This window comes from Clarias gariepinus, chromosome 13, assembly GCF_024256425.1.
Source record: "Clarias gariepinus isolate MV-2021 ecotype Netherlands chromosome 13, CGAR_prim_01v2, whole genome shotgun sequence".
In the NCBI taxonomy this organism is placed as follows: Eukaryota; Metazoa; Chordata; class Actinopteri; order Siluriformes; family Clariidae; genus Clarias; species Clarias gariepinus.
Genome location: NC_071112.1, coordinates 18,059,335 through 18,084,128, shown reverse-complemented (window position 1 = coordinate 18,084,128; position 24,794 = coordinate 18,059,335). Strand labels below are relative to the sequence as shown.

The following is a 24,794-nucleotide window of genomic DNA, read 5'->3' as shown; positions in this document are numbered from 1 at the left end:
TTTCACCTTGATTTGATCTCAGGTGAATTGACCGGCATCCACATGAGCAAATGGCCCTGCTAGCAGCCATGGATGCAGCATGTGACAACATCACAGCAGAGTCCTGCAGAGGATGGATTCGCCACTCCAGGAGATACTTTCCTCGCTGCATTGCGAGGGATAACATCCGTTGTGATGTAGATGAAAATATGTGGCCAGACAGACAGAAACGTCTGGATGTGTCAGAATGATTTACTGTACCTGTACAGTATGTAACAGTACTGTACAATACTGTACTGTTACATGTACTGTATATTGTTCACATTTGTGCACAGTGATTTTATGTTTACATGTATTCTACAGTAAACAAGTGACTGTAGCACATTTTTCTTTTGCACAATGCTGTAGAATTACAAACACTTCTATACAGTAAAAATGTAAAATGTACGTATTCAGTGTCTCAGTTACTCCCAAAACTCCCATAACATCTACAGTAACTTTACTGCACATTTCAAATGGCTGTACAAGTAGTGCTGTCATAGTGCTGTCTTGAGCATTTTCAGGTGTCACCAAATATTTTTGCAATGGAAAACACTGAAATTATAAACAGTCATAGTGAAAACATGACAAATCTTGTTCATAAAGATGGTGTCAAGACTTTTCATTTTGATGGCACTGACAGTTTCATTGACATGAATACTTGCTTTTGAGGAATGGATTATCAATTTTGAGCATGTGACGTGCTTTTGCAGGCTATCTAGTAGGTTTTGCAGTTTGCACTAATTGTTTTGAGAAATGCACTAACTGCTGTGCAAATGTTAATAGTGTTCTGAGAAACGCACCAAAGCGATTGAGAAAAACTGTAAAGTACTTTATTAATCCTAAAGGTAAAATGTATCATTACAAAAGCCAGTTCACATATTATACCAGCATATCGTGCATGCTGTTTGGCCCTGAGGCATTTCTTCAGAAATATCAAAAAGAAATTCTCATTGTTTGCATTTGTATGGATAAAGCTGTGTATGAGATAGTGGTCTGGAAAAATTTAACATGTCTACTCTTGTCGATTCCTTGACGGTAAAGCTTAGTCTGGGATTAAAACTGTACTATGCCCAGGCAAATATTCAGATAGGTGGAGTTCTGAACCCAACCCCTGAACACCTGAGGCAAACAAAAAAAGGTATTAGAGGCACCAACAGGAAGCAAAGCTACAGTTCCTCCATGTGAGATCTCAGTACCATCTAACATTAAGGTAAAGTGTGATCTGTAACTTTGTTTTTTAAACTGCATAAACTAATACCACAGTAAAACTCTTGCTATATTTTGTAATTAGTCTGTTGCAGTATTAGAGCACAAAACCAACTCTTATACAGTATATAAATAATATTGCTGCATGTTAGCCATTAGCATATAAATATATAACACATTGTGTTGCTTACAGTTATGCTATGATACTCTAATGAAAGATCCAGTTTTCATTACCAGGTGTAGGACTGATGTATGTTGGATTTTTCCATACTTCTGTTTTTCTGAACCATTTAAAGTTTTGGCTAATGCACACTGAGATGCAGTAAAATGTGACTTGTATTATTTGACTTTACTTGAGTATTTAATTGCTATGTGTTTTATTTTCTTGAATTGTTTTTGGCAAAAAGCAGCAGCTAAAGAAACACATAGAAAACTAAATGTTACTACTACTAATTTAACAAAGAATTTCCCCTCAGAATGTTGTTACTAGTTTAAAGGTTCTAAGACTGAATGACTATAACTATAAGGTGCCTTTGAGACTCCATAATTTCAAGCTCCAGCACTTTTCATTGATCAACATGTGGACAAGTCGCAAAATATCACCCACCTTATCACTGTAACTGATTACATTAAATTGCATTGTACATTTTTATAATTACTATGTGATGAATGTATCTTCTTTGCTTTGAATTTGTTACTGATATGGTGGACATATTTTGCGATTTGCTTGTTTATCCACATGCAGTTGATCATGGAAAAGTGCTGGAGCTTGAAATTATGAAGTCTACAAGGCATACAGTGTGACTATTTTTGTCATCTGTCCATCTGACTATACACCTGTCTGTGTAGCCTAATAAGAATGAGTGAATTAACTTTAAAACTTTTAAACTATTATATAACACATATGGTATTAAGTAATTAAACAAAAGCAACAACACTCAGTTATTTTAAAACTCAATGGTCAGCTGTTCTGGTACAGTATAGCTCTTTCAAGAACAGTATTGCCAAGTGCATTTGCAACACACCAAGCACCATGATGAAACCGCCTCTCATGAAGACCATCCCAGAAAAGCAAAACCAAAACTTTTCTTGTAATGGAGCCATCCTTGTTCACGTCACGGGCATTGAGTTCTGTTGTACTTGTTTTTATTTTTTGTCTTCTCCTGCCTTCCACAGTCACACATGTTCTGCACAAATGCATGTAATGAAAAAAAATAAAATCAACATTATGGCTGTTACCTTAAAATAAACTTTGCATGTTCATACCTATCCAGACTGTTTGCCAGTAATAGCATTTTTGCAATGTGCAATGCTAACTGGAAGTTGAGTAATGTCAATTTCCATGTCAAATGTCAGTTACGCCAACTATTGCATACTTTGCCATTATAAATCTATTAATAATATACATATAAGACAATTCTGTTTTTACAGATCACATATATTCTAAGATGTCTGCTCCTGGAGTGTGCCTTAATATCATTAAAGAGCGTCAGGAAAGTGATGGCGTGGGGACCCTTAGGAACCCAAAGAAGTTTCTGGGCCAGGACTATGAGTTGCTGCAACAGTATTATCTTATCAGGAACAGAAGATATATTGATGACATGTTTCCCCCTGACAACAGTTCAATTGGGGAAAACTTGCTAAGTGCTGAAGACTTGGCAAAAGTTGAATGGATAAGGCCAATGGTACTTCTGCAAAAACAAATTTAACTGGGGTGGTTGTGAAAATTATGCAACTGTGCTGAAACATGTTCAAATTAAAATTATTTTAAAAACCTACCCTGAATATACAAACACTCACACTGATCTAAAAAAATGTTGAATATTAATAACTGTTGGTCCTTTTCCAGAACCTAGTGCCAAATCCTTATCTAATTGTTGATGGTGTGTCCAGGTTTGACTTTGCCCAGGGACGTTTGGGTAAGATTACAATAATGTACTAATTGAATGCATGTCATTTGTACCATTATTTCCATTGTTGTGCAGGCATTTTTAGTTATGTAATCATCATCTTTTTTTTAACCTTTTTAAATCATTTACAGATATAAACAGTGAGGTGTCATATAAGGTGCCGCCCCCTTAGAATTAGGCAGAGAAGAAACATGTAATTATTTAACCTAATTATTTATTTTAATAGTGAAATAAAGTCATTTAGTCACAATATTTACTTAATACAATTTACTTACAATAAAAAATGTGTACGCGGGGCGCCAGATAAATAAGTGTAAAATAAGTGTAAATCTTCGAAAAGGATGTGATTTGAGGCTGAGCTTTAATTGGATTTTTTCAAATCATCATTGGGGCGCACTCTTGTTCTTAGTAAATCAATATTTTAAAAAAATATTTGGGCTCATGTGATTGGACAATTCTCAGTGAGTCTTATTAAATTCTGTAATTTCTTTTCTAATATACCCTTTGCAATGTGATAAGATAAAGAAAAAAAAAAAAGTTAAAGAGCTTGGTCCAGATCAACCTGATCTTCTAATTAAGCAGCAGTCAAGTGATCGCAGCCGAGCTTACAATGTGCTTTTCCATCACTTCTTATGGCTATTTACAGGAAACTATTAAAAGTTAAATTTTTATCTTGTTTGCGCCCACCCAAAAATTTTTGCACCAGTCGCCACTGGATATAAACAAAGCTTTCAAATAAAAGGACATGTAGTGACCTTTTAAAACCTTTTGCTCCTTAAGGAAACTGCTGGTTTCTAGCTGCAGTCGGTGCTCTAACATTTCAAAAGGAACTAATTCAGAGGGTCTTTCCCACTGAACAGTCATTTCAAAAGGATTATGTAGGAATATTTCACTTTAGGGTAAGTATTTTGCTAAAACTTCTTTTACTTGACTTTTGCATCTTCCTTAAGTTTTATTATGTTTTAGGTTTAAGGTATTTTCATTTTTCTTTAGTTCTGGAGGTTTGGACGGTGGGTTGATGTTGTAATTGATGACAAACTGCCAACCATTAGTGGACAACTCATTTTTGTACGCCCCCAAATTCCTACAACTCCGCAAAGTCCTGGAATTGTTGAGTTTTGGCCTGCTCTGTTAGAAAAGGCATATGCCAAGTAAGCCCTAGTCTAAATGTATTAAACTATATAGTCTAATAATGCCATAATTATAACTTTTCATGAATTATTTAAATTTGCATTTGTTTCAGAGTGTGTGGGTCTTATGCAGACATGAAATTTGGCTGGGTATCTGAAGCCCTGAAGGACTTTACTGGTGGTGTGCACATGACATTGGACCTCCAAAATGAGAGCCCCCAAAATGTGTTTGACCTGATCTATCGAGCAGCCAAAGCCAACTCTCTGATGGGTTGTGGTACACCTGGAAATGTAAATACACTGTTAACTGTTCATTATAGTTTCATGCACCTTTGTCTATGATAGCATTAGAAAGATAGTTCCATTACAATGCACATTGCATCATTGTGCTAATGCCATAATAAACCATATATCTTATATGGATGTGTGTATTCCATTCATCTTTACAAGAGTCTTTTTTCAGGCACAGCGTAACCCCACGCAGAACAATGGTCTAGTGGAGGGTCATGCCTACACTGTCACAGGGGTCACCATGGTATGTCATATTATTATGAATCTAATTTAAAGAAGCAGCTTATAAGTTTTAAGCAACATTTTTGGGATTTAGCATTTTAATCACAAGAGAATTAATGAGTAACTCATGTTGGGTGAGGCAGCCTGTTGGCAGATCTGTGTTCCAGTTTAACCCAAAGCTTAGGGAAGAGATCTGTGCAGACAACTCAGTTTCTTCTACACTTACTGTACCTTAGTACACCATGTCTTTACAGGCTTCGTCTTGTCTCCAAGGCCAATGTTATGCTGTTTTAAGTATAAAATGTTCAAATAATTTATACTGATTACACTGCAATTTTGTGAAGCATAATTTACTTACCATGAGGCTTTCAAAATAGCTTTAAACCATTTTCAAACTGCACCTTTAAATCTTATGCACTATTATAAGGCTTATTTAAATAAATAAAATTACTTAATAAAATATACCAGTAAGATAAATTTTTCTTGGCTTAATTTTTCGTTTTTTTTTTTTATTAGAGATTTGTAATACTTGTTGCCTTTTGTACTCTTTGAAACCCTTTAAATGACTGAGGTTTTGAAAGGTTATCCCTGGGTGTGTTAACAGGTTACAAGCAGTGGCAAACAGGTTCAGCTGGTAAGGCTTTTTAACCCATGGGGACATACAGAATGGAACGGAAATTGGAGTGATGGGTAAGAACATATTATATTAAACACTGCAAAACCACCTGCTGTATACTGTAAATATCTAAATGTTTAAAAATGTGCACACAACCACATCAGCGCATTTTCACATAGTTGACAACATATTTGGACAAGAACAAATGGAAGTGACAGTCTATAACATTGTCTTGGAAATGTTTAATACTTTAAAATAACAAAATATTCATACTATTTTTGGGATTCTGATTTTAATTTCAGCTTTACTATGCACTCAGATAAGATAAACTAAATAATACAAACACCACTTTTTTGTTCTTAGTCACAGTGGCACAATCAGCTTGTCTGTTGTGTAATGTGTTAATGAGAATGTCATAAGCTGTTAAAATATGTAACACATATTATATCATTGTAGTAAAATAGGAAATCACTTGACTGATGTAATTAAGTGTATTAAATGTAGGCAAGTTTCTTTACCCATACTAAGAGCCTGTTTCAGTAATGTGTTTTGTATCTGAATAAACTCATGTTCTGTTGAGCACAGAATACCTGAAGCTGAGACTCTTTGTAGTTTTTGTTTTTCAGTTGCCAACAAACTATTTAATTTGACAAACTATGAGTTCCTAGTAACTACTACTACTCCAAATGAATAGACTTTCCAATATCTTGTGTGTCTTTTGCTGGGGTTGTTCTGTTGTTGCATAAGAAAATGTGACAAAACAGGTTTTCTCAAATTTTTTTTTTTACTTTTGCCTGAATCTCTTAAGTTTAACTAAAATGTTCTACATGTATTATTTTTAAAAATCCCAGGTCGAATACATGGTTGACAGTCACTGACGAAGAGCGCAAAACCTATGCAAGGTTTGGCAATGATGGAGAATTCTGGTAGGAGTCACTTCCAACACCCCCAGGCACGCACACAAAACAAACAACCAAAAATAAGATCTTTAAGTGCATTTTCAATTTCAATGGAAAATTTCATATGGCTTTATTTTGCACCGAGGATGTCTATGGAGGATTTCTGCAAAAGCTTCTGTCAGCTGGATATCTGCAATAACTCCGCTGCTTTTCTGGACGGATCATGTGAAAGCCACTGGAATACATCAGTGTATGATGGCCGATGGCTTGCAGGCAGCACAGCTGGTGGTCCAATGACTTTTCCAAGTAATTATTATATTACGTCTTACTGACTACTCAAAATGTTTAAAATTTAAATAATATGTATAAAATTTCAATATTATGTAAGGGGTAGACCTGTATTTTACAACTTGTTGAAGGCTATGGCACCCAATTCCACTAGATGTTTCCTGTATATGCAGCATCATGCAAACCACATAGTTACATTAAAATACTGTACATTAATAATGCTACTGATGCTAGATTGTGTAAAGTGGGAGGATCACCATTAATGTTATAAGTATTAAAGCTTGGTACTTGCTGTGAAATACTATGACTATAAAAATATAATATAATGTAATATAATGTATAAATATTTTGTATATTATAGATAAGAACAGCATGGTTGATTGATTGATTGCTGAAAATCAGTCATACTATTTCAGCAAGAAAACATGTGATGTTATGTTATCTAAAAAGCAACGTTGTCCCTTAAAAAACAAGCTAACACAAGGCTGCAATAAGGCTTCTAACATAAGGCTGAATCCAAAATCCCACTCTAATGCCTGATCAAGGGCAATACTGAGTGTGTTGAACAACTGATTGTACACCCTACTTAGTGCACTAGCTTTCCATTAAATGCTATTTGGGATTCAACCAATGAACCTGGAAGATAATGGAGCTGATATTCTAGACTAATTAGAACATGTGAAAATATAAAGTGAAATTTATGGGTTTTACAGAATATCCACCACCTAGATGGTTTATTCCTCTCACCTTTTGGCCATATAGTACTGATAAGAATTTGAAGCTACTTTCACCCCTGTGGCCCCTGCTGTGCCCTCGTGCCTACAGTTGCATCACAGATGTGCTGATATTTAGCACATCAGCATTCCCTCTCGTTTGATATTGCTTATTTATAACCTTATGAATTTCTTTAGATTTAAAATGGAAGTAACAGTTTTATAATGCTAATTTGTTTCTGGAAAACACTCAGTTTCCAACAACTTCTGGACCAACCCTCAGTTTCCAGTCAAGATCACTGAGATTAAAAGGGCATGTGAACCAATAACAAAGAAAGAGCCAAATATACTCGTGTGTCTCATGCAAAAACCTGACAAGAGAAACAGACGTCTCACCAGAAACCTTCACATTGGTTTCTGCATTTTCAAGGCTAGTGAGAATTGTCAAACATTTCTATTTTTGTAATATGGCTATCTGCTCTATGTCTTTTTTCTCATACATATTGTTTTCGTTATTACAGAGGAAAACACCAGGGGTAAGTTTGCTGTAGTCACTATAACACTGTTTTTGGCTAGAATTAATAATCTGCAGTGCAAATCTCTTTCTTCAAATTCATGTATTTGCCCTTCTCCATTATAGAGAAAAGATTCTACTGGGACATCCACATGTTCCGTTGATAATACTCCGGTGTATTACACCAAAGTGATGTTTGATTCACGTGAAATAACACAGTTCATGCGGCTGGAATCAGGAGAGTACATCATGGTGCCATATACTTCAGTGCCCAATAAAACTGCCTCCTTTATCCTGAGCATCTGTTCTAAGACAGAAACCCAGACAGGGTATGTGATCTACAGTTAACGTTAAACACTATTCAGGTTTTAGTGTGTTAAATGCAGGAAAAAGTTGTGATGACAGACTCTTAAAACATGCTTTTGGCTTTATTTTGGATAAAATCTTCTGTGACCATTTTTCTGGTTTATTAGAGAGCCCTGTATGATGGGTGGCTCAGATGAGACAATCCAGCGGCAATTATCTGATCATGTAAGCATACTCCTTTTTTTTGTTCCATGATAGAGACGGTTTCAAAGACCACAAAATTTGCACAAATTCTCAAATTATCAATTTGCATGTTGCTTATTTTAATGTCATCAGCTGTTTAAGTGTACTTTGTAAACCTTTTGATACAAAACAAAAAAAGCAACTATTGTCATTTTGTTTTTCTCTAATTTTAAGAATAAAAGGTGCATAATATTTAAAATTGTAAAATATATGTTACATTTTAACATTTTAAATTATAATATGAATGTTTTTATGTATTTTTTTCATATTGGATTAGTATCAGGAAATGAATGCAGAGCAGCTTCAGAGATTTCTAAATGAGAACTATGTTGGAGGTGAGCAGTTGGTCTCTACTGGAGGTACATCAAGCTTATAGGCAACCTTTTGCTTCACTAGTATCTGTACTTTCAGGTGGAACATCAAGTACAGGAGGTTTTAGCTTGGATGCTTGCCAGAGTATCGTTGCTATAATGGATGTATCCTTTACTTTCTCAGCCAGTGGAACAAGCATCCTACACTTCGTTTTGGATATTAAACATCTGCAAACATTTGTAAAGATATTTACAATGTAAATATAATCAGTAACACATTATTTGGCAGTTGGCCAGAATCCTTTAAAACTGTACAATGCATAACCGGCTACTGTAGATTTGGGATCAAGGTGCTCCTTAACAGTCTTTTGTAATAGATCTCAATCACTGGAACACTCAGTGCATCAGAATTTAACGAACTGTTAAAAAGAATAGATTTATACAAGGTAAACATGATTTTGGGGTTAAAATGAAGACTTTTATTGACTCCTAATTACAGCAGAATGTCCTGCAGGTCTCAGTAATATTTTGCATCTTTACATGTTTCCAAAGCGTATCTTCTTCGGTGTGGACAACAACAGAGATGGCATTCTGTCACTGACAGAGCTTCGGCATGCACTGGAAGCCACAGGTTTGTTTATTTATTTATTTATTTATTTATTTGACATATAGTTGATTCAGTTAAAACATAATTTTGCATTACTAATAGCTATTTATTCAAGTGTAAAGTGTGTGAAGTAGTAGAGCCACCCATCATTTCTTCATATTAAATCAAATTTAATTATGTTGATCAAATTTCAGAAATGGAAACAAATTTTTACTATTTTAAAAAATTAGTTGTTTATGTAAGAACCTTAGCAACCTTATTTCCACTCTCAACTCTTTCAACCACTTTTCACTGGCCTGATCATCGGTCAACATGTGTTTTTTATGCTTTAATGTTTCATATGTGACTGTGTGGCTCAACAAAAAGAAAACATTCCACTGAAACTGGTCAGGGACTGGACTGAAAACAAGAGTCAAAAAAGTCCTTCAGGAAGTCTAGAAACCATTCCTCAAGACCACATTAAAGTACAACAAAGTCTGACTCTTTGGAAGCAAAATATGAAGAAATAAGGGACATTTCCCTCTTATAGCAGTAGTTTCAAACATGCAAATTGTCACAGGGTGATTACAATCATGTTCCTCCTTAGGCTTTCGGGTTAATGATAAGTTGCTGGAACTTATAACTCTACGCTTTGCTGACTGCACTGGGCGAATCACTCTGCCAAGATTCATCTGTCTGGCTCTACGTGTAACTTGCATGTCTGGTAAGCCCAGACTTCTTTGATGCTAGAACACAATACTTATTAGAGATATTATTAAAGATCAGTATATACACACACAAAATGTATTTTAGTTCAGTGTAATTAATAAGCATGTTATTTTTGGTTTAAAAGAAATATTCAGAAAACTTGCTGACAGACATTCTATGAACCTCAAAGAGCATGAGGTATGTCTTTTTTTTCCCATTTTTTCTGTAATGTCCATATTAATATTCATTAATTATATTGAGGTGAAATTTCCACCTCTGTTATCACTGTTGTCAGTTGAAATGCCTTACCCACTTTTTTTTTAAACATGTTTTAGTGGCTGTACCTTACTATGTACTCCTGAAGAAGTGGTGGAAACCATGGGAAAGAAGCATTTCTATCTCATAAAGTATACTACAGCACATTTCATATTATTATATTGCTTAATCTTTGAAAATCTTCATGGTGGGTTTTTTCGTAGTTGAATAAAGAAAAACAAACGCACAAAATTCCTACTAAATTCTACCCCTGCTACTGTACATGTTGTGGCAAAGCGATTTATGCACACTGCTCTGTTTTGTTGATTCTCGTACTTTTACAAATTACATTCATGAACTTTATCTAGGAAATAATTTAGCAGCTGCCAACTTGTCTGGCTGGCAAAAGCAAAGGTCACAGAGTGGTTTTTTTTTCAAGCTTATTGTACAAGAGCACTGTATAAGCCCTTGTCTAGTTTTGTTTACATTTAAGTATGAAAGTACATTTAAAATGTCAGACCACACCTCTAAAACAGTGTGCCAGTTTCTCCTTACTGTATACTGTTTCAACACAGCATTAGCCTGCCATCTAGTGGTACCATGTAATGGAACTGAACACAACCTCTTTCAACACCCACCACTATCCTTATCTTCTTGGGCATCATGGCCTTGAATCAACTATGGATTTCAAATGTACACTGGTTTTAACTTGCTGAATTTCCTTTATCGATTTGCTTACTTAAAAGTTTAGGAGCATAGGTTTTATGTAGGGTTTTATTCAACCTGCTCATGTATTTGGTTGGTGAGAGAGGGAGTGAGTGAGTAGGGAGCTTTTTTTCTGTTAACTGCTGAACGCTTTTGGAAACATTATTGGCACAAATTGTATGTGTTAAATTAAATACTACAATCAAGCCAATTTCACTGCTTTAAACTCTGAATAATGGTTATAACTTCTTAAGATAAAACAAATAAAACAAGCTTAAACATGAGTGTTTATTCTTACCTAAATGGAAATTTACCATTTACAGTGAGTGAATAGGAGCAAACATTTATAATAAACACAATTTTAAACTATACATAATTAAAAGAAATTCATTAGATCACATGAAAAAGTTTTTCCTATCAGGAAACAATAAAAACACTTCTCCAGCATGGGCTAACACAAAAACTGTATATATAAAAAAGACTCTCCAGGTTTGAGGGACGATACTGATGGGTCTAAAAGCCAGGCAATAAAATAACAAGATATATACAAATAATGTGTACATTTTGAAAATATTTTCTATGCATGTGTAAAAAGGGAAATATTTCACACTTGGGTCCATTGTGGCCTCAGTGTCATCATAAACCTTTAATGTCTGTCTATAAACTGGTCTCTGTCTGAGGGGAAACCGCAGTTGTTAAATCTGAGGCCTCACATGATTTAGTCTGAGGAGGATCTCTTGTATGTATCTCCTGTAGCAATACCATGTTTGTTTCTTTCCACTGACGGAATTTACTGGCTGTGAGTATGGGGTCAGCCAGCACCTGATCCAGAGTTAGCAAGTCTGCCTCTTTAGCCTAGAGCCAAGACAAAGGTTAGAGTTATTATGTATCTTAAAAAGTAAATGCAAATGATAAAATCTGATTAAAAAACTAGAATCAAGTCCTAACCTTTAGGGTGCTTTTAAGTGCTCGAACACGGTGAAACTTTTCATTGACCCTCTGGTTTTTGCAGCGCTTTATAAAGGAAGCTCTGAATTCACATTTTGACGATGGTCTTCGCTCACCAGTGGGAGACAGGCTTGCCCTTTTCAGATCTATGTACAATTTCTCCATCTCATCACTAGTGCAGTCCTCACCTTTTGAAAATAAAACCAACACAGTTTCAGTGATTTTGCAACTAAGAAAGAATAAAAAATGTCTGTCTGTCATTCTATCTATTCACACGCATGTACACACGCACGTACACACACCTGCCCTTACATTAAAACCACTAAGGGATGAGGTTAATAACATTGATTACCTCATTATAATTGTCCCTTAATTTTGCTCCTAAAGTTGGGGGTTAGGAGTATAAAAAATGGGCAAGTGTAAGGATTTAAGCGACTTTGACAAGGGCCAAATTATCATGGCTAGACGACTGGGTCAGAGCACCTCCAAAACTGCAGCTCTTGTGGGATGTTTTCCCTCTGCAGTGGTCAGAACCTCAATTTGTTAAAAAGGTTGATTCTGGCTCTGAAAGATGTCAGAAAACATCCCACAAGGTTTTGGGATGTTTTGGTGTTGCTCTGAACCAGTCATCTTGCCATGACAATTAGGCCCTTGTCAAAGTCGATCAAATCCTACATTATTTCTGCTTCCGACCCTTCAAATTCAGGGACAACATTTCAAAAACAACTAGAATGAACCATATTTTATTTCAGCAGGACAACTGACATTCAGGACAACGATTAGTGTGTTAAAGGAGTCCACCCTCTGCACTATTTTTGGATTACTTCATATGTTTAAAGGTTGTTACAAAATTAAAGGACAAAACAAAGGGGCTTCAAACATGACATCATAGGGAACTATTAGAATCGTGGATGCTTACTGGAATTATGTGTAATCTGCTTTTCTCCTGAGTTAATTGGTGCTTGCTCTGTAGGCTCTAGACTGGTCTGACGTTCCTGTACCAGAGCAGCATCAGCCTCAGTGCAGTTTGGTGTCACTGTGTCTCCTTGAGTGTGAACCTGAGCAGCAGTAGGTCCAGTCTGGGCCACAAAGTCTAGCCAAGACTGACGCTTTTTGGCCAGAGAAGACATGGAGCTTTGTGATGTCATAGTGCTCACTGGGGAGGATGGTGAAGCCTCACTAGGCACTGGAGATGAGTATGGAGGAGGAAGGCTCCCCTAAAAAATTGGCAAAAAGAAGAATGTCAGTAATAAGCTTTTATTACTGCCCACAGCTTCATAACATGACACTTATATATATATATTAAAATGTGTTGTAAATGGATAAAATGGTTGCTTTCAGAGTTTGGAAAGTAAAGTTAGAATTTTAGGTGCCAGTCCATCACAGGGAACGACAAACAAACACATCAAGGGGCAATTTAGTGTACCCAAACTAACCACATGCATGTTTTAGGAGGTAAAAGGAAAACAGGGACAGGCAGTGACAGGAGTTCAGGATTAAACCAGGAACCTTGAAGTTGTGAAATAGCAATGCTACCGATTGTGATGGAAAAGATATGCTAAAGAAAGTTTTATATTAATTTTTGTATTGTATATGTGTTTTGCATTTGCTAATGGAAATTAAAAAGCAACAAAGTCCATCAAATAATTTATTATTATACTTTTTGAAAAAACCTTTGCTAGCAAAGCATCACTGTGCTGGGGAAAAAGGTAGAAGTCTATGGAAGTATAACAATGGCAAAACTCCCCAAAGCAAAAAAGCATGTTGAATTACATGAAATGGAAAAAAAAAAAACTGTTACAATAAAAAGTGTTTTTTCTGCATTGCAATTTGATTTAAATTGAAAAAATCCTTACAACATTTACAATGCTGAATTTTTTTTGGCATTGCAATTTATTGCGTTTGGATATTTCAAATGAAAATGTAATTTTTTAACCCATGTAATGTAGTTAATATTTTAAAAACCTCACAAATTCAAGTCGAGAAAATTCAGGGCTTTACATCCGGAATATCCCAGGAAGTGCAATGGATTGCCGACTGCTGCGGTCCGTGTCGCAGTGTACTTTAGAGTGTGCTTCCTGCTCCCTTTGCAGTCTACTTATCAGGAACTACTTATCGATTGGAATACAGCACTCTTAACTAATGAACTGGGTTGCCAGTTGCACGATAAACGGTTTACGCGCTTAAATGCCGTAATCGATACATCCAAAGCAAAGCGCCGTTTCATTAAAACACGAGAGCGATGGGTTTCCTTCCTCTTCCCTCGGCAATAAACAGTCACATTCAGTAATGGGATTAATTTTTTCAACAGCAACAACAAACATGCACACAGCATCCTGTGTGAATTTTGTCGCCCTGAATTTGTGAGGTTAAAAAATAATGAAGATTGAATTTCTAACATTTGAAATATTTTTGAACAGCACTTATAACTTATATTATTATAATATATTAATATTTTTGCATTAAACTTTAAATGCTCAAATTACATTTTCATTTGAAATATCCAACCACGATACATTGCAATGCCGAACATTTCAATCATTGTAAATGCTACAAGGGGTTTTCAATGTTTTTATTGCAATCAAGTTGCAATGCAGAAAACTTCAGACATATATACTGCAACAAGATTTTCTTTCAGTTCATGTAATCAACATGGGAATTTTGGCACTGTTATACTTCCATGGAAGACTTGCATAATATACTGTCAAAGTAACAAGAAATAAAGGAAAACTTTGAAATCTAGTATTCCTCTGGGATTCAAGTTACGCCAAGATATAGGACATTCCCTTGGTCAAATGATTCCCATCTACACTGCCTTGCTAAATAAAAGTCACCATTTCCTTTCCCAAGGGAGAAATTATTTGCCTACAGCAAAAAAAAGAAAAAGAAAATATTACAATGACTGGAACTGAGTTATTGAGAATTGTCATTATTTGAACATCAAATGATACTGTTTCAACTTCATGGAAGGAATGTGTTTGGAAAACAAATATAAATGATAATGATAGGAGATCACAGTAAGGGCCTTCGGGAAAAAAACACTTTGAATTTATTTATGTTATACATATTATACAGAAAATGCCAATGAAGCTACTTCTGAAGTTTATGCAACATGGAAGTGACCAATTTTGCTTCCCTAAAATTTCAAGTTGCTAACTTCAGCCATTTTGGAGAGATGATTTTATATGCCCCAAAATTGTCATTTTTCAGTGTTACCATCTCGCTTCAAACTGTAATAATTAAAATGCAAATAATTCATATTTCTTTATGAGTATTGATACTTAAATTGATACTTAAATTGGTGTAAGCTTAAAGAAGCATAAGACCTGTAAATTTGTTTAAATTGGTTTTTGGTAAAAGCTTAAAAAGCAAAAAGAATCTGTAGTGTCAAATTCATGTTGCAATGTCTTAACAATTTAGCATTTTAGAATAATACACTTTTTAAGGTTTGTCTTTTCATATTAAAAGGGTTTTAAAAAAATTTAAAAGGGTAAAATTTAAAGGGTATTTTAGAATGAGCACAAAAACAATGTATTTTTAGATAACATAGCTGTGCCTCACACCCAAATACAACTGTTAATGTATGGAAAAAGAAACTCCACCCAAACACTAACAGAAGCACTTAATAGTGGGTGGGAAGAGAAACTCCACCTATTATGACTGTTATACAGCCTGTGCTGCAAGACAAAAAAGGCCGATTTGACATAACGTATGTTATGTTAAGTTGTGACTTTTAAACATGCAAGAATGTGTAAAACCAGTGTTTGCTCAACTCAAACCCTTTGCAATCCACTTAATTGGATTTTTATAATATGGTTTTTATTTTAAACAGAGAGCCCTTGTGGAAAATGCTGGACTCACCGGCAGTCCAGTTCCTGACGAACTGTTCACATTCTGTGAGTCTAGGTTTAGCAGCTGCTCAGAGTAGGGTGGAGGGGGTGCCTCAGTGGACTCAGCCTCCTCATGATCACTCGATTCACTATAGCATTCTAATGTTTCCACACACAAACACACCCACACATGCACATGCATACGCACACACAGTAAGGTCAAACCTCATAGCGTACATTCCTGTACAACTCATCTTCAGCAACTTAAAGCACAGTCACATGAGGACTCACCAGTTGGATGACTCTCTGTAGGTTCATACTGTATGGATGCAAGACCAAGCTTATTCAGCCATCTGAAAGACACAGCAGTACAGGAAGTTCTTGCATAAGACAATGTCATTTATAGTTTGCTTTATTTAAATGCAGTGTCAGCAGTCTTACATGTTCATCTCCTCATGACTTTCAGCAGCAAAGTAGAAAATTCTGACCTTTGGGTGGCATGCTTTAATAGCACTGGTGTAAAAAAACAACAACAACAACATCACATCATAAAATGAATACATGTGGCAAGATTGTCTTTTTTGCATAAAACTAGTACTGTAGGGAAATCGAAGTGGAAAAATAATAATCTAATTTAGCAGCTGCCTTTTCCATTGAAAGTACCCTCACTACTGATTTGGCAGACTGACTTTAAAGGATAACTTTTAAGCACTTTTGTGCTGGGATTTGAGCTTACAACCTTCCTGTCAGCAGATCAAAGACTTAACCAAAGGGCCCACTAGTTTAACTTTAGTATTTACTGTACACATGTTCCTGTGAATATTATAATCATTCATCCCAAAAAACGAAAATGTCACTCACTATTTCTTTTTGCATTCCACTGCCCGGTCAATGAGAAAATCTGTCAGGTTAATGAAACCCTCTGCTTTTTCAGCCTATGAAAGGGATGAAGAGTCAACATACATGTATAACGTCTTCTGCTTTTGTATGCTAATGAAATACATGTCTTTTATAAAGTTATTTATGCACATGTATTGTAAATTAGTCATGCTAATGGGTGCACTCACCATCTGGTTGGTGTACCAATAAAGTGAGGTTTTCTTCAGAACAAACCAATACTTCTTCCACTTAATGCTTAGGAACCCTTTCCCATCATTCTTCCTGTAGAGCCAGCCCTGGTGGTCCACTGGATCCAGGTCCTTCACAGAAACCCTCCTCCTGCTCATTGTTGCATTGTCTGCTTAAAACAAGTCCCATTAGACATCTGTTTTATACATCAACAACACATTGCTTGGCAGGTTTTGTAAATTGTAAGACTGTGGCCTACCTCGAGTCTTCTTCTTAGACTTGTGCCTGAGGGACACCTAAAACAGATGTACATATTTTTACATCTCAATACTTAAAATAAAAAGCTTTTTTTTCCCTTGATACTGAGGCCCTAATACTAAACACGACACATGAGGAACGGTAGTGTACTTACAGGGTTGTACTCATCAACATTTGTCCGAGGGGCTAGCGAGATCGGGAAAGACGCCTGAAACATAACCACATCCAGCTAATTAACTGAAGGTAATAACAATCACAACAATTACTAGTTACAGAGAATACTGATATAATTATTCCACATGAAGTGAAGAGCTCAAATGTGAAACTCAGCTGAAACCTCAAACATGCCTCTCTCAGGGAAGTGGTGGGAAGTGACATCACATGCAGAGAACTGCTACACTGAAAAAAATGCACCAAATGAACCCTATACTAACAGAGGCAGGATTAACTAAGCTGTTTTATTGTTTTTTTGTGTGCTTGTATGTTGCATTTTTCTAAGCTTAGTGCAATATAGTGCTCAAATTAAATGTTTTGCCTCAAAATTATGACATTCAGGATTCAGCTTTAAAGCACACAGTGTAATGACAAAAATCAATGCATCACACAGTTTTACAGTGATCTCTGACTGTAAAGACTGGCTCTACTTCCTTTGTGTGTGTATATGCACTTTCAAGGACCAAGGACCCAACCCAACTCTCTTTTTCATTAACTGGCCCCAATGTAGGTAAATTAAAAACACTAAATTCATTGTTAAGGTGAGGTCTGAGATGGGAGCCATGAAAATGAAGACTACTTTGGGTTTCAGAAGAGTGGGTTGATAAATATTAAATAAAAGAGAATGTCTGAATCTGAATGTATCCAGTAAAACAGCCTGCATTCATTAAGGCCACTGGACAACGCAAGCAAAATCAAGAGAGATATTACTCAATTTCCTTAACTTGTTTCAGTTCCTCCTTTATGGTGTAACTGTATAATTCAGTTAATGGTCAAACAAACATTTTGGTGCAATCTGAACAATTAGATCTACAAATATCTATACTGTACAGTATGTCAGGGCTAATATGTTAATGTTGAAGCCATACTAAAGAGACTGAATGATGATAGCAGACATAATAGACTTTAAGTGTAGAATTTCCTAAATGATAGTGAGATGACAGTTTTGGAGACGAATAAATGTAAAAAATAAAATAAATCGACATATGCATATCCTACTTATAATAGTTAACGCAATTAATAGTCAATAATGCCTATAATTGACATTCTATTGCTTTACATGAATATCAATAATTAAAACAAGTTCTTTAAAAAAACCTACATTCATTAATGTCAGTTACACCTGTAAAAAAAACTTAACAGTACTGTTTTTTATTTCTTGCCAGTTATTAGGTGCTAAACTTGTCTATCAGAGTAACTAGAAAAAAAATATAGTTTGCATTTTTTTTAAATGTTAAAAAAGTTACAACTTTACTTATTGCATAATGAAACACATTTTAAAGTATATTTCTGCAGGTAAAATACGCAGCAATTATACATACGTTAAAAACAGCTGGTAAGACCCCCAAAGTCCCTTACAAGTGACATTCCAGTAACTGTGGACTTACTTGTACTGGATGAAGGTAAGAAACCTTCAGGTTTGTCTTGAGCAAACATTCTCTTCTAGAGACGAGAACTAACACGAATTCAAACTCCACACACTTCTGAAAAGTAGTCCTTTCGCGTTACGCAAAAACTAAAACGTCCAAATTGCTCTTCCGGGCTTTTTTTTGCGTGTGCACACACACACACACACACACAGAGTGCTTCTTGGAAACAAGCACACGCCACCCAGCCGCACTACACGCAGTTCGCTAAAACCTTATATAGACTACCACAATACGCGGTTAGTGACGGGGCGATACACATTTCCTTAGTCACTGGATATCTACAGGTGTGTGACCTGATATTTAAACCCAGTGTTGACAAAAGAAAGAGGAACTGTGAAAGTGAAGTTCAGGTTTCAGTGTGTGGACTGAAAATGCGCCATATTTCAATTGACGTTTTGCTCACACACGGGAGGAGGTTTGATTCGCTCGTTTTGTCTCTTTCTTCTTTTCCAGGATATTACCTTAACACAAAGCCTGCATGGATCCGGGTTTTCACTGATCGCAGCTTTGGGTTTAAAACATATTTTTTGGAAACAAGAATACTCTGTAGTCTGTTAATTAAGTTACAGAGCATGGCAACAACTGTCGAACACGCACGGGCTTCGTCATGTGTTGAAAATTCCCCAACACAACTACAAAAGCGATAACTTACGTAGCTGTAGTTCCGTGAATAACCACTACGTGTCGCTCAAATCTTTTTTTTAACAAAGGAAAAAGAAGCAGAAATATGGAGTGGGTCACAACTGGTAAAAGTAATCACTGTCGAAACTCTATATCATTCAAGAGGTCTATTACGACTAATTAGTACTGTTATTCAACAGATTTAATGACTTGTATCATTTTGGTTAAAATGTTGCACCTCCAGTTGGATTCCCACCTCCAGTCTGTGTGCAAGTTGTCTCCAGGCTTAGTTTGTTTTCTTCGGGTACTCCAGTTTTCTCCCACAGTCCAAAGACATGCAGATTAGACTAATTAGTCTTCCCAAATTGCCTGTAGTATGTGAATGAGCATAGGAATGTGTGTATGTGTGCCCTGCGATGCTTTGGCACACCATCAAGGGGTGCCTCGCCTCATGCCCCAAGTCTCCTGGGATAAACTCCAGGGCCCCCGTGACACCGTATACAGGATAAATCAGTATAGATGATAAGTAAGTAGTTGTAATATCATTGTGAATAAAAAATTCAATTAGCATTAAAACTATGGACACTATACTATAGGAGGTCACTACAGTAGTCACTGTATAACCTTTTACCCCACACAGGGTCTCTGATTCAGGCCTTAAGCTTGGATTTCTGTCCATGTTCTTCTCATATCTGCATGGGATTGCTCTGGGTTCTCCAGTTTTCTCCCACCTCACAAAAACAGGGCCAGTAGAATAAAATACACTTAATAAGTGTTTAAATATATGTGCATGGTGCCTCATGCTGGGCTGGTCCCCCGTCTAGGGTGTATTCCTGTCTCATACCTTATTGTTCCTGGCATAGACTGAACAAGATTAGATGATTACTGATAAGATAATAAAATATTTTAAAAGTCAGTACTGACCATGTCTAAATGTCTGGACTGGACTGGACTGGACTGAACTGAACTGAATAGTCACTTTATTTACATTCTTTAAAATAATCACCGTACTTATCAGCAGACTGTTGGAGCTGTAGCCAAAACAATATTCACTCACACACGCACACAAAACATCATTAAAATGATTCAGTCCTGATGATACTATACGGGCACGTCTTTCTTAACCCCCTTCTTAAGTATAATAATGACACGTACAGTAGGATCGAGTAATACAATTGTACAACTGAGTGCACACAACCTCTTTAAATGAAACATTCAGTGGACTGTTTTTTTTTTTTTTTTTTTTGCAATTTCATTCATATACTCACTATTTACTGTAATCCATGGGATAGTCTACAGTTCATACTGTAGCTGCCTATGAGACACTCTTTATGGTTATTATGAATTTTTCACTTTATAAATTCTAGTTAGTTCTTTTTAACTAGTCTATTTTTTTATACAGTCTAGTATTTCTCGAGTGCTTAGATACGGCGCATTCCTTTGAATGAAAATTTAAAAATGTATGGAAAGTCATAATGTAAACAAATACACATGGGTATAAAGATGGATTTGTTACAGTTATCTTATTGCATAAGAGAATATCGACACTTCTGTAGAAAACTAGGATCAGCTGAGTGTTGAAAGCCGGTTTAACACTCTTATGTGGGATACAAATTGAACCGTGAGAAAATGACTAAAATGGTCTTGTGTGTTCAACATTCATGTCGTGAGCGGAAAATTTGAGGACAACACCTGCCTTGCTCGGAAATGCGCCCACTCTAAATCAATCAAATATTTTCTTTCTACTACTGTGAGAAAACGTATATGCTTTAAGCTGTAAAGTATAAGCTGTTCAAATTAGCAAAGGTAAAAGTTTGAATGCATAATTCTCATTATGTAAAATGTATAGCTACTATAAAATTACTGCATATTTCAAGTGTCTGCCATTGTTTAAGTGTTGATGGTAGACAGTCCAGAATTAGTGAAATAATTAGAATTATTAATTACTTCTGACCACTCAGCAGTTTGCTGCACCATAAGACAAGTATGATATACAAAAACAGAGAAAGAGAGAAGTGAAATGCATCAGACAGGTCATTTTGGGGAAAGAGAGAGGTTCTTACCGCTTGAGAGAATGACCAGGCTCGCATTGCTGTGGTGCTGTACCTAATAAAGACAGGCCAGTAAAAAGTGATGCATATAAGCAGGAATAGAAATGTTTTAAAACTCTTAATCAACTGTTATAATTTAAAGTATGTATATCAGATGGTTATAATACATGCAATCTAGAGTAATATTTAAATTTTTATCTAAATTTTATAAGCATTACTCAGATTTTAGGGAAGTAATATAGTGCATGTTCTCCACATTGTTTTTTATTTTATTTGTTATTGTGTCTTCTGATGACATTTTATGTGTGCATTTAATCCTTTTGAACAATTGGGTTCAGCTTTTAATCAGATATTTCTGTTGACTTTACACATACAGTACCAGTCAAAGTTTTTGCCACACCTTCTAATTTAATGTTCTTTTTGTTTTGTTTAGTGATTTGTTTTCTACATTCTAAAACGATAAGGGAGATTTAAATACTGATATAACACATATGGAATTATGTAATAAAGTAACAGCAACAGCACAAGCAATTGTTATTTGAAGACACAAAAGGTCAGCTCTTCTGGAATAGTTTTTGCAAGACCAGTATTGTCAAATGCATTTGCAAGACCCATCAAGCACAATGATAAAACTGGCTCTCATGAAGACCTTCCCATGAAAGCAAGACTAAAACTTTCCTCTGCTGCAAGTTTATTAAGAAGTACCAGCCTCAAAAATCACTAATTTACAGCACATCAGATTAGAGCCTTTATGAAGGCTTTACAGAGCATACATAGTGGACACGTTTCAACGCCAACTGTTTAAAGGAAATGATTGCATATTTTGGATGCCTTCAGCATTGTTTTACAATGTACAAAGAAGTAGAAATCAGGAAAGACTATTGAATTGGAAGGTGCGTCCTTATAACTGGTACTGTAGAGGCAGACCATCACTCATGCTATCTAAAGTGTGCCATTTAAAAAAAATGCAGGATTCAAATGTATTTTCCTTGACTACTAAGGTGTGATATAAACAAATTTTGTAATTTTAGTATAATTGGATGGCCAGAATGTAAAGCCTGAATCATTATGGGTTTGTGATTGTACTAAAATGTATATGCATGATATTTGCTTTAAAAATCCACTGCAAATATTCAAATCAAACATAAATATGTAGAATCATTGCACTTTTCATTTGTTGTAGTTTTAAATTGCGTGGTTATAGAAGTAGAGTCTGGTAGAAAGTATGCAGAATTAATAATTAATCTGATTAGTGACACGAACTGTAGTGGTATTTTTGCATGATCCACTCTTATGAAGCTTAGTCCTGTGTGAATGATGCTCGTTTCAATGATAGCAAGATTCATAGATTCATGTTTATGTATTATGTCCATCTGTTTGTGCTTCACTGTGTGCCGTCAGTATAGGCAAATCAGCACCCATTCTACCCATCATGCATTCCACACAACTGACACCACAAATTATGTGAGGCCTGGCCTGAAGGCTCTCAGTGGAGTGTCTGTTTAAGGAGATGCAGTCTGAGGAGACTTATGGGGTGTGCTTCAGAGGTGCAGTACAATAGCTACTTACTCACCTGTTCATAAATGCATTGCTGGATGGCCAGTCCGAATCCTGCAGTGGGACACAGACAAAGTGTTAACACCCACACTGTCTGAATAAGCTACACTACAGTGGGAGAACAACGAATCACTGAATTTTAATTAAAAATATATACAAAACTTAATGAAACATGGACTATTTATATAATTTTCTTTGATGTCTTAATTTTAATGAAGGCATGAAATGGTCTATCAGAAACGTATGGGTAAATGTATGAAGAAAAAGAGCTAAATGGCTCACTTTATAAAGACATTCACATATTTAGCTGAGGATTTAAAGTAAAGCTGAGCAGAGATTACATTCTGTAAGAGCTGTTTGTAAAAGAATCTGTTCATGCAAATGAAAAGAAATCAACTGTTCTAAATAGTCATTAAAAGCTTTTCTTCAATTTTCAGGGATAATTTACAAAAAAATAAACAGTGCAGTTTGCTAGGAAAACAAACACTCTTTAAACACAGATCTTTTGCAGATTTTAAGAACTTAGGACATTGTTAGAGAAGATAAAGCAAGGCTAAGGCTCAAAGGAAACCTAAACAGTAGGAGTGGAGTTGCTGAGAATTCCCAGACAAGCCAGAGCAAAGCAGAGCATAGAGGCAGAAGGGGTGAGGGACAGACAGGGCAATGGCACTCCAGACAAGAAACAGAGATGAAGATGTCATATAATTAACTCTCTCTTAACTCTAAGGCCTTTCAAAGCGTTTTGTGTTAGTATCTTTTATAGTGTAAAGTTCTTATCACATTTGTCAAGTTTGCTAAATATTATTGGTAAATAATTCATATATACAGACTTCCACTTTCATTCATTAATATGTGCCGTTTTGTTTATACTGAAAGGAACATTATTCATAACCAGAAACCATAATTTACACATATTTCATGCTTCCACATTTGTGAAGTTCACTGCTCAGGTGTTAAAATGCTAAAATCTGAATGCTTTGAAGTCCCTGGGCAAGTTATTTGTTGTTTACTTACTAAAACCAAATTTATTTGCTTCAGTATAACCTGCCTTCAGTCTGATACCTAGATTTAAGTCTACAGTATACACGTATTATAAGGTTATTCCAGAGTATAAGTAATATATAATTAAATAAAGACAATACAAAACAGATGTGACATGGCACTTTTAATTATACACATCAAGTACAAAAGCCAAGTACAAATAATTCCCAAATGCAATATAAATAATCTTATAATTTTTTAATACTGTTTAACCCTCTGTGCTGTAGCGTTTTTGAGCTGATCTATAAATTGTAAAATGAAAACAAAAACACAAGACCAGCATTGAAAAGAATCTGTATACATTTAGACACCTAATGCATAAAGCATTTTAATTCAACCACTCTAATAGTCTGCTTTTCACCATTAAAGGGTATTTTCTGGACAGTAGCTAGCCTACTGACTTATTAGTGTTTAACTCCATAGACAGTATAAACAGTATACAGTCTTATGCTAGGCTTGTATGGTTTCTCATGGTATAACCTATGACTAAACTATGCAGAATCAAACATGACAGTAAAGGTTCGGTCAGTGACCTAGTCCAGATTACTGGTAAAAATAAGACACTAGTAGAAATATGTCTACCAGATGCACTTTCAAACTATTGCTTTTACCTTAGTTGCAAAAATGCAAAAGCAATATACATACAGTAGCCTATGTGCCTTAAAAGTTACTTGAACCTAATAAGTAAACTGCCTGGAGAAATTACAGAGATTTATTTCATTGTCACTTTTTTTGTCAACATTTTCCATTTTCTACAGAATATCTAGAAAAAAAAAGATGTGGGAAAAAAACTTAAATAACAGGTAATTTTGAAAAAGTATTTTCATCTAAATGGGCAAGGTTAGAGAAATTC

General features: G+C 35.6%; 2 protein-coding genes across 2 annotated transcripts in view; one reads left to right on the top strand and one right to left on the bottom strand.

Moving 5' to 3' along the window:
- The first annotated feature begins 1,161 nt into the window (after positions 1-1,161).
- si:ch211-202f3.3 (calpain-1 catalytic subunit) lies at positions 1,162-11,184 on the top strand. The gene is made up of 21 exons (XM_053509464.1): positions 1,162-1,231; positions 2,659-2,912; positions 3,077-3,146; positions 3,918-4,036; positions 4,131-4,288; positions 4,381-4,558; positions 4,731-4,802; positions 5,385-5,470; positions 6,248-6,322; positions 6,441-6,601; positions 7,551-7,726; positions 7,818-7,832; positions 7,937-8,139; positions 8,284-8,341; positions 8,637-8,694; positions 8,771-8,835; positions 9,048-9,116; positions 9,223-9,301; positions 9,864-9,980; positions 10,110-10,162; positions 10,300-11,184. The coding sequence occupies exons 2-21, from the start codon at positions 2,676-2,678 to the stop codon at positions 10,324-10,326; spliced, it is 2,076 nt and encodes a 691-aa protein (XP_053365439.1). The 5' UTR covers positions 1,162-1,231; positions 2,659-2,675; the 3' UTR covers positions 10,327-11,184.
- A 14-nt stretch (positions 11,185-11,198) lies between these two features.
- Positions 11,199-24,794, bottom strand: part of LOC128535508 (connector enhancer of kinase suppressor of ras 3-like) — a 50,962-nt gene continuing 37,366 nt past the window's right edge. The window contains exons 14-25 of the mRNA XM_053509463.1: positions 22,917-22,954; positions 21,356-21,398; positions 17,183-17,236; positions 17,030-17,066; positions 16,770-16,939; positions 16,564-16,637; positions 16,144-16,215; positions 15,994-16,055; positions 15,734-15,861; positions 12,792-13,089; positions 11,873-12,060; positions 11,199-11,779 (exon numbers count right to left, since the gene is read on the bottom strand). Of these exons, the coding sequence (XP_053365438.1) occupies positions 11,582-11,779; positions 11,873-12,060; positions 12,792-13,089; positions 15,734-15,861; positions 15,994-16,055; positions 16,144-16,215; positions 16,564-16,637; positions 16,770-16,939; positions 17,030-17,066; positions 17,183-17,236; positions 21,356-21,398; positions 22,917-22,954 (1,362 nt within the window). The 3' untranslated portion in view covers positions 11,199-11,581. The remainder of the gene's footprint in view (positions 11,780-11,872; positions 12,061-12,791; positions 13,090-15,733; positions 15,862-15,993; positions 16,056-16,143; positions 16,216-16,563; positions 16,638-16,769; positions 16,940-17,029; positions 17,067-17,182; positions 17,237-21,355; positions 21,399-22,916; positions 22,955-24,794) is intronic.